The following is a 10115-nucleotide window of genomic DNA, read 5'->3' on the forward strand; positions in this document are numbered from 1 at the left end:
AAATCAGGTCAGGTCACTTTCCTGAAAAATTAAATTTGCTAGGCAGAACATCTCCAGCAATCATGCTTTAAACCTTTTAAGATAAAACCACTTCTGCTACTGCAATTTCCATCACTGATCCTGACATCTTCCTTTCTGAGACTTATTTGATCTCAACTTTCATTCTCTAGCCCTGGTCAAACTGCAGCAAAGGATTTGCCCTTGGCAAAAATTAAAATAATTTTTAGTTCTGAAAGGGACTTGGAGACCATCTAGTTTAATTCTTCATTTTAGAGAAAAAGAGACCAATTCCTAGAGTAGATATGCTTACGGTCAGTGGCAAATTAAGACAAGAAACCATGACAATTAGGTTCTGTTGCAAGAATAAGGCATCCTATGTAAGCAACCATGCCTTCCAATCTTCTCCCAGTTACTTCAGTTTCAGTAAACAAATAGACAAGCATGCATGTGCTTTACCATAATCCTGTATCCTGAAGCTACGTTTATTTTAATGTCTATTAAGTGAATTGAGGTAACCCAGGTGACAGAAGGAAAAATGACCCTGAAGCTTCAGTTCTTTCTCCCGGCTCTGCCAGCAACTGGCTTTGTGAGCTTAAGCATTATGGCGATTTTCCTTTTCTCAACAATCACACTTTACTGAAAGATATAGGAAACAACATCCTGCTTTCAGTAATATTAAAATATGGAAAAATGTCTGTGGCAATTTTAAGATGCCACCAATTATAAGCTACATCCCTACCCAGATAAGTTAAAATGTGTGTCTGAGAATGGGTGAAGTGCCCTTGCAGCCAAAACAACATGGCCCAGGCCTTGCAGAGGAACTGACTCAAGGAGAAATGGCTTGTGTGGATATCTATCTGGGCTGTTGGGATACTTCCATCTGATCACAAAGTTTCCTCTTTTATGACACCATCCTTCTGCTATCACCCACACTTAGTGTGCCCATCCTCTCCATTGGCCTCAAATCCAATTGGTCTCCAGGTCACAGAGACCATTATCCTGGCCACAATCTCCTACAAACAGCTCTCTCCAGTGTGTGTGCTGATGGCTGCAGCTCCAGTTTGGGCCTCATCACTGCCCTGGCCTCCTCTAGAAGCCCCTCAGGACACTCTCCACATTTCTAGCTCTGTCCACACCAATGCTGCCTATACACTGAGACAAGACTCATATTCTAGAAGTACTGCACTCCTTCCAGTTCAAAAGCTTCAGCAGTAGTTACTAAACACTTCAGAGAAGGAGCGGGCGAAGGGGGCAAGAGGACCTGGCTGGAACGCTGTGTGACCTGTGGCAAGTGTCTAAGCTTCTGAGTCTCCATTTCCTTGCTTGTTAAGTGGTAATGCTCATAGTACTAATTAGTAGTAATTGAGACTGACATAAATCCATGTAAAGTTCTCAATGTAGAATCTGACACACAATAGCACAATAAAAGTTTGCTGTTATTATCATCAAAAACTTGGCTTTTGGGAAGTAGACTTGGCCCAATGGATAGAGCATCTGCCTACCACATGGGAAGTCCACGGTTCAAACCCAGGGCCTCCTAGACCCGTGTGGAGCTGGCCCATGTGCCGTGCTGATGCGCGCAAGGAGTGCCGTGCCACGCAGGGGTGTCCCCCGCGTAGGGGAGCCCCACGCACAAGGAATGCGCCCCATAAGGAGAGCCACCCAGCGCGAAAGAAAGTGCAGCCTGCCCAGGAATGGTGCTACACACACAGAGAACTGACACAACAAGATGACGCAACAAAAAGAAACACAGATTCCCATGCCACCGATAAGGATAGAAGCGGTCACATAAGAGCATACATGAATGGACACAGAGAGCAGACAACTGCGGGGTGGAAGGGGAGAGAAATAAAAAATAAATCTTTAGGGTGGCGGACGTGGCCCAGTGGTTAGGGTGTCCGTCTACCACATGGGAGGTCTGCGGTTCAAACCCCGGGCCTCCTTGACCCGTGTGGAGCTGGCCCATGCCCAGTGCTGATGCGCGCAAGGAGTGCCCTGCCACGCAGTGTACCCCGCGTAGGGGAGCCCCACGCACAAGGAGTGCGCCCTGTAAGGAGAGCCACGCAGCGCGAAAGAAAGTGCAGCCTGCCCAGGAATGGTGCTACACACACGGAGAGGTGACACAACAAGATGACACAACAAAAAGAAACACAGATTCCCGTGCCACTAACAACAACAGAGGCAAAGAAGATGCAGCAAATAGACATAGAGAACAGACAACCGGGGTGGGGGGAGAAGGGGAGAGAAATAAAAAAATCTTTTAAAAAAATCTTTAAAAAAAAACAAAACAAAAACTTGGCTTTCTAACCTTTTCTTCCACTTCTGCCCTCTATATCAACTTCAGCCAACTGGACTATTCATTTTTAGCTAATGATTCCACACTTGGTTACTTCCTAAACTCCCTCTCTCCTAGAATGCCTCCTATCTCTACCTGCCCTCTAAGAAATTTAAGGCTAAATTCAAATGTTGATTCAATTCAATTTAGCTTAGCCTAATCATCTGTTTAGTACTGACATCTTGGAGACCTTTAAAGGTGACACTGTGATTGACTTCCCCCATAGTCCGTGGGCCCCTCAGTGTAGCTGTAGCAGGTGGCCAGGTGAAGTGGGAATTAACTCCACTTCCCAGTTCTGGGATAGACGCCAGGGTTATCAGATTTCCACTGCTCCCATTATTACTTCATGTAATCAAGGCCTAAATCAATCACCTCAAGGCTATCTGGAAGGTGGTGGGAAGGGAAGTTCTCAGGTATAAACCACAACAGGTTATCTGCCAGATGATTAGGGAGAAGAGTTACAAAATCTAGGTAATGGGGAGCAAAGAGTTGCTGGCAGTCATCTTGCAAAATCAACCTAAACCATAACCAAGACCTGAGAGGATCTCAGAGCAAAGGAACAAAAGTCCCACCCAATGGACTTTTCATGTTAGATGGTTGTTTAAGCCTATGTGAACTAGCATTGTTGTGCTAGAAGCTGATGCACCTGATATGGATAGGTCTGCCATGAAGCTTTCCCAGATACAGCCAGCCAAGTCCTCCAGAAATCTACTTCCGACTCCCTTTTGGTCTAAGGTGTAGATTAAGAATAAGAATATAAGACGTAAAGTCTAAATCTGGAAGCTCCTTGGAATCAAACCATGTCATTCATTTTTGTATCAAACATCCCTCCCCCTCCCACACACATACTCAATAACTGTCAAGTCAATGAATTAATAATAAAACTGAATCAAGGTTAGGCTAAAAGGAAGGAGACAGATTTGAGAGATGACAAATTGTTAATCATGAATGGCTTGAAGATGGGCCTTTCAGGCACAAGTTAGATTTTTAAGTTACAGAGTAGCAGCTATACAAGTGGCTCACAGCCCACTGAATACATAATCTTATTAAATACAAGGATAAGGAAGGAGTGGGTATATTGTAGAAGACAGAGCTTACTAACGTAGACAAGTCATGTGGCTTCTCTAGGCCTTAGTTCTCAACACTTTAAAAAAAGAGATGGAGAATAAAACTTCATAGGGAATGCTGTAAAGATTATGTACAGGAAAGCATCTATCACATTGTTTAGCTCATTAACAGGCAGGTGCCACATCAATAATACCTGAAACAATGCACACAAGGAAAGACAAGTAACTAACAGGAGGTTTATTCCATTAGTAATGGGAGAGCTGGGAGGCACAGAGGAGGAATCCAAAATAATTACAAAATTTCTTAGGGAGGAGAAGGATGTGTGAAGAAAGAAATAGGCAAAATCACCTATTCACATCATAAAAGTTAACTATAAGAAGGTAAACAGTTTTGCCTTGAGTTGTATAATTCAAGTTGGCAGTAAGACACAAGGATGGGTACCCACCTCTAGAAGGTAATTATGTAAACAGAGCAAATGGGAGGTAGTGACAAAACCGTTCCTGTAAACATCCAAAAATTAAGATCTCTGAGCAAAAAAAGTAGTTCTGTTGATCCCAGGGAATGAAATAACCTCATTTTCAAAAGTGACTTTCCAAGGGATATCATGTGCAAACCATGTCTGGAATATTTTCTCAGGTATTTATTCTGAGATTCACAAACTTAATTCTTTGCTACTTCCCCCAACCCTCACTCTCCTCTCTTCAAGATGAGAAACAGAAGAGAAGGAAACATTTACCGAACCACCATTTGGTAGATCCCACCCTCGGCTCTTTCATTTGCATCATCTTTTAAAACCCATATACTACTGTGACATGGTATTGACAAGGAAACTGAGTTAAGGAGAATGAGAATGGTCTGAAGTTAAGAGGTTCTTTTCTTGAAAAATCTCTCAATCAACTTTTAAAATGCTTTTCGCTTTCACTTTTCAGTAAACTTCTACCCTATATTCTGTAAAATTAGTCATCTGCAATCATCATTAACATTGCACCTTTTGTTTTCAGTTAGAAAGTGGAAGAGAAAAGCAAATGCAAAAAGAGAAACAGTACAGGAAAAGTTCCTGACAATGAGAAGTTACAATGTGGGGTAAGAATCTAAAAGAGAAGTGAGAAACATTTTTCTTTCCAGTGAGGAGCCTTCCTGGAGAATGCCTGGCAATATCTAAGCTGACTAAAAAGTGATCCACTTGTCACCTAACGGCAGATAGAAAGCTAAACGTGTTCTGTACACCTAATGTAAAACCAGCTGTCTCACTATCTGTAGATTCTGCACCAAACGCTGCTGGCTGAGATGTGCAAGCAAAATAAATGCAAGCCAAAAGGTTATCTGCCAAGTGGTTAGGGAGATGAGTTACAAAACCTAGCAAGCAACATCAGCTCTTACAGTCACCCCTATATAGCACTTCCTGCCACGGGTCCCTCTAATTAAATGAAGCAGCTACTTCCCCACAATTCTCCAGCGGTACCTCTGGGTTCCCCAGCCCATACGTCAGGCACTGGGTTTATCCAAACCGCACTACCCAATCCTGCCCAGATACATTCTCCAAATTTACAATCAAGAAGCCGGGAGATGCGCTTAACTCACAATCTCAAGGAGAGGAAACGACTAACTTTAAAGTTCAAGAACACGGAAAGGTTGTAAGACGGAGTTCAATCAGAACAACTCTCGCAGTAGGCATTACTCCCCCCACCTTGGAGCGGGAGGGAGAGCTGGCAAAGGCCTCTCACTAGCGTGGCAATACCAAAAAGGGCACTTTTCTTTACGACGCTACAACATTCGCGCCCCTGTGGCTTCTCCCGGCCCAGGGCCGCCCCCGCCGGCGCGCCTCCCACCCCGCCGGCCGCTCTGGCCGGTCCCGGACTCCCTAAACGGGGCACCCCGGTCATCCTGCGAGTTGCCGCCCTCTCGCTTTCCCACCGGCCACATACTCTCCCCGAGAACCAAGAGGGGTAGTTCTCAGGTTTAAAAAAAAAAAAAAAAAAAAGCAAACCAAAGTGATCCCGAGCGAGCGGACTCGCCTCTGGGGGCGGAGGGAAGGTCCGGAAGGTTGGCAGAGGCGTGCGGATAAAAGAAAAAAAGGCGAGGCGGGAGGGTCCCGGCACCGCCGGCTCCGCGAACTCCGCGCGGGGCGAGGGAGGGCGCGCCCCGGCTCCCGGGGCCGACCCCATCCACGACCCCGCGAGAGCTCCCCCGACTTACCCAGGTTTTATCCGCCCCTGCACCCAGGAACTAGCTGTCCCCGAGGGAGCGTCCCAGGATTTCCCATTCGCGAATCCCGCCCCAAGGCGCGCGGACGCGAGCGCAGAAGCCCGGCGTCCCGCCTCCTCTCGGGCACGAGGCTGCCCACCCGCGGCGCCTGTCAGCGCGGAACAGCGCTCGGCCGCCGCTGCCACCCGCCCGGCAGGTGCGACAGCATCGCCGCCGACACTCCGCGGCGTCCTGCCTCAGCCCGCACGGCTCTCCCGGCCCCCCGCCGTCCGCGCCCGGGAAGCCGGGCTCCCCGCGCAGGGCCAGGCCGGAGGGCGGCGGGGCGCGGGCGGGGCGCGGGCGGCCAACCTCCCGCCGGGCCGGGGCCGGGGCCGGGGCGGTCGGCAGCCGCGTGTCCCCGCGGCGCGCTCGTTTGAGTGTCATGGCCGAGCGGCGGCCTCGGGAGAAGTTTCCTGGAACTGATGCTTACCTCTTGGCAAGGGGACCGGCAGCGGCGCTGAGGAGCAGCAAGGCGGCGGCAGGAGCGCCCGGGGCCGGCCGGCTCTCGGGTCTGTCACGCCGGGGAGAGAGGATGTCGGAGGGAGGGACCGGCAACAAGGAACCGCCGCGCTGGGAAGAGGAAGGCGCCGGGTATCTACAATCAGAACGTGGGCTGACCGTGACGTCACAATGGCGCGGCCAGCCAATAGGGGCCCGAAGGGTGAATCAAGCGCTATGATGTCATGCGGCCCCGGAGCCAATCGCCAGACAATAGAACTTTCGTGATTGTAAATTCCAGAATCCGAAGCCCGTGCGGAGCGGAGGCTGGGGTTGGTCTCCTCTAGTTCACGTGTCTCCGGCCGTTTCATCCCATTTCTTCCTAATAAGCCTGCGTGGGACGCATGAGCTTGCGCAACAGCGGCAGCGAAGTCCGGATAACCTGAACTCTTGATTCTCCTGGTGCCGGAAGTGGTGGGATTGTGTAGTCGCGTTTGTACTCAGGAAGCCCACCCTCATAGCGTCTCCTCTGCAGTTCTGGAAGGATTCCGGTTGTCTGTGCTTTTAGCTGAAAGTGTTACAGGCTTTCGGGGACCACCAGAGCCAAAGTCCGTAGTTGAACAAGATAAAGCAACAACCAAAAAAAGCATTTTAGAAAATGTTGACCTAACTTTACTTTTTTGTAATGGATTTACTGTGTGTTTTTCTTAGGGATTCTCACTTTGCTTTACAGATCACTACCAATTCCATTTCTACTGTAGAAATTATTACAAAGACTTGTAAAAGCCTTGTAGAAAGTGGAGTAAGTGATGTGTATTTATTTAGCTAGTCAAATTTAAGCGCTTAAAAGGAGCTTAGGGTACAAGTAAAAGATTCTTGCTGTTTTTCATCGACAGTTTATGGCCTTCATATCCTAGTTTCCTATGGTCTTCATCACACCTCAAAGCCCAGAAATCAAGCCTTTCTCCTTGTGCCCTTCTAGCAGGATTTCTACCACTCATGTCCATACACCCAACACAATCAGCCATTTAGTGTAGGCAATTTTCTTTTATATATTTACAATAAAGTTTTTTCATTCCTCTGCCCCATTCCAGGCCCTGGGCTATTGCTGTAGGAATAGGGGTGTGCAAATTATATACAAATTAGGTAAATTAAACATACCCAAATGACTGAGATTTTAAAAGTCAGTTGCCATTCAACTCCAGAAACAATAAATGATTTCAGTTTGCCAGTTGCTATACCAGGTATTAAGAATAGGAAATTTTAAGGACCTCCCAGTTTGTAAAGACAGGAAACAGCTACAATGCGGAGTGATAAATGCCTCAATGGAAACCAAGATACACAGATTAACCAAGGACTTTCTGTCAAGAGGCATGTGAAAAAGCATATGCTGGAAAAATAAGCATAGAAGAGCTTGACAAGGTGTCTCCCTTATTCTTCATTCTTCTGCCAGCAGCCCAAAGCCAAGGCTGATTCAGCTCTCTGTCACCCTATCCGAGGTCTGTCACTCAGAATTTTAAAAGTTTCCAATTTAATTTGAAACTCTCAAAATCTCAATTTTAGACCACATAATTTCATTGTGCCACCTTCAAAATGTTTTTAAGTCCATACTACCAAAATATCTGTATTTTTTTATTATAATCTATGTAACTGTCAAGTCATACATTCAACATTAAATGAAGACATTTTCTGGTTGTAAGAAAAATAAATAGAAGTTCTAATATTTTCTTCCTATCCCCCAAAGGCTGCCTTTTCATCTGCCCCTTGAGAGAAAACTCTTAATCTGTGTATCTTGGTTTCTATTGTAGTAGTTCTCACTTTGCATTGTAGTTGTTTCCTGACTGTATCATTTTGCTTAATCTTGGAGCATATACATCCACCCCTACTTTAAAGACCACTGCTCTCAACTCTAAACACCATTGGAGGGGGATGCATGTTGGGTTTTGCTCATTATTTATCCACAGATCTTAGCACAGTCCCTGGCATATCATAGGAGCTCAATAGATACGTGTTGAGTGAGTGGAGGAGCAAACTTCTTCACCATCATCATCACTGTCATCACTCTGGTGTTTCCATATTCTACTCCAGAGTTCCCTCCAACTGTCAGATAGTCATGTCTCAGGACTATTGACTCCTCTCAAACATAATTTTGTAAGGTGATGTTTGCATTCTTTCTCCAGACAGAGACTTAGGATTTCAATGCTTACATAATTTAGGGAGAACTTTTCCCCATGACAGCCCATCTTATATCCTAGAGTGTGAACTAACCTGACCACAGTATGAATTACTCCATATTGTGGTATCACTGCATCACTGGTAACGCCGCAAGAAAAGTAGTAAAACTGAAATGCCTCTCAACTCAAATGTAGGTATATTTTTAAAAATAAATCAAGGAATTCTTAGAATTCAATGCAAGGCTTACTAAATAGTGGGGCTCAAGGAAAGTGTTTTAGTTAGCCTTAGAATCGATATGTCCTGGTCAGCAGGGTCCTAAAGACTTGTGCTGGGGCCTTCCCTGCCCTCTAAGACCTTCTATGCCTGTTCTCACTTTTTCTCACATCAATGCTTACCCTACTGAACTTGAACTTGGGTGGCGTACAGTAACAAAACGTTGAAATCCTTGCCTGTTACTTACAGCATCCATGTGATAATCCCCTATAGTGGGTTGTATTATGTATCCTAGAGAAAAGCATTTCTTTATCTCATTCCTGTGAGTGAGAACAAATTGCTCATTCACTCAGCATATGATTTATGAGCATCTGCTAATTACCAGAGATTGTTAGCCACTGTGAAAATAACATGCCAGACCCAGCATAGTTACTGACTTCAAGGAGTTCACAATCTAGTATAAAATAATTCCATCAATAGGAATAATCAAGGACAGGAATGGATAGAAACTGTAGTTACCTATTGTTGAACAGCAATGAAGAGACAAGGAGTATAGATAGCAAAGTAACAATGCAAGTACAGTACTGACTCCAAGGAAAAGAAGCTGTCTTTAATCTCCAACTGCTGGCGGCAAAAATAAGCCATGCCAGTTGAAAGCCCTGGCAGCAAGATAATAGAAGACACAAAATAGGAGAGAAGGAAAACCATAAACTGACCAGGAGGGGAGGAGGAGGGAAATAGGACTCAACAATGACCACATAGTAACATCCTTAGAAAGAAATAGTTCATCCTTGGCCTATATTGTAGTCAACTTTTAATTGTCCAGAGGCAAACATAGGTAAGTCACTTACCTCAAAGACAGGTCATGTCTTTGCAAATATCTCCTAAGCACAGATAGCATTTTACCCTTAAATGAAGCAAAAGTCTTACTAAATAAAATTCATTCTAATGAAACTTTCCATTGTATTTCTTAATTCACTACAGATGCGTAACAATAGAACAAAATTCTCAAGATCATTCTTTCTCAAACACAATACAGACCATTAATGTACTTGAGAGTGTGTGACTGGAAGAGATTTGGGACCACTGATGAAAATGAAAAGCAGAAAGGAAAATCATATTACCAGAATTTAAAAATAGACAAATAGAAAAAGGAGGAAGAGGAAGAGAAGAAAGGAAGAAAACATTTAATGAAGATAATTCAACAGTCATTTCTTAGGGGATGTCTTACTTTCCGGGCTGCTATTATAAACACCACGAACTGGTTTTGGCTTACATAACCAAAACGCTCTAGTCTTTTCTTCTCCAATTCCTTTTAGACTCTTTGATGCCCTATTCAGGAGAGAATGAGCAATGAAAGAGACCTACATCCTCAATTTTCTCTATCTACATTACTTTCTAGATATTATCACCCCCTATTGTGGCTTGGAACCCCATCTATATTCCACAGACTCCTAGATGTCTTTCTCCAGGCCAGACCTTCCCCCTGAACTCCAGGTTTCTATATTCAACTGCCTATTAATGACCTTTCCTCTTGGATGTCTAAAAGGCATTTCAAATCTAACATAACCAAAAAGGAACCATTCATTCTTCCCATGGTCCTCCCCACTTTGTAAATGAAAACTACATTCATCCAGTTTCT

At 45.0% G+C, this 10115-nt stretch overlaps 1 protein-coding gene across 2 annotated transcripts in view; it reads right to left on the reverse strand.

The window, feature by feature from the left end:
- The window catches only part of ELOVL5 (ELOVL fatty acid elongase 5), a 97258-nt gene extending 89265 nt beyond the window's left edge, over nt 1–7993 (reverse strand). For both annotated transcript variants that reach the window (XR_011650072.1, XM_058306892.1), the window contains exon 1: nt 6078–7993. Coding sequence is in view for 1 of the 2 variants with exons in the window: in XM_058306892.1 (XP_058162875.1) it covers nt 6078–6456 (379 nt within the window). In the remaining variant the exon portion in view is untranslated. The remainder of the gene's footprint in view (nt 1–6077) is intronic.
- Nucleotides 7994–10115: the final 2122 nt, after the last annotated feature.

Source organism: Dasypus novemcinctus, chromosome 11, assembly GCF_030445035.2.
Source record: "Dasypus novemcinctus isolate mDasNov1 chromosome 11, mDasNov1.1.hap2, whole genome shotgun sequence".
NCBI classification, from domain to species: Eukaryota; Metazoa; Chordata; class Mammalia; order Cingulata; family Dasypodidae; genus Dasypus; species Dasypus novemcinctus.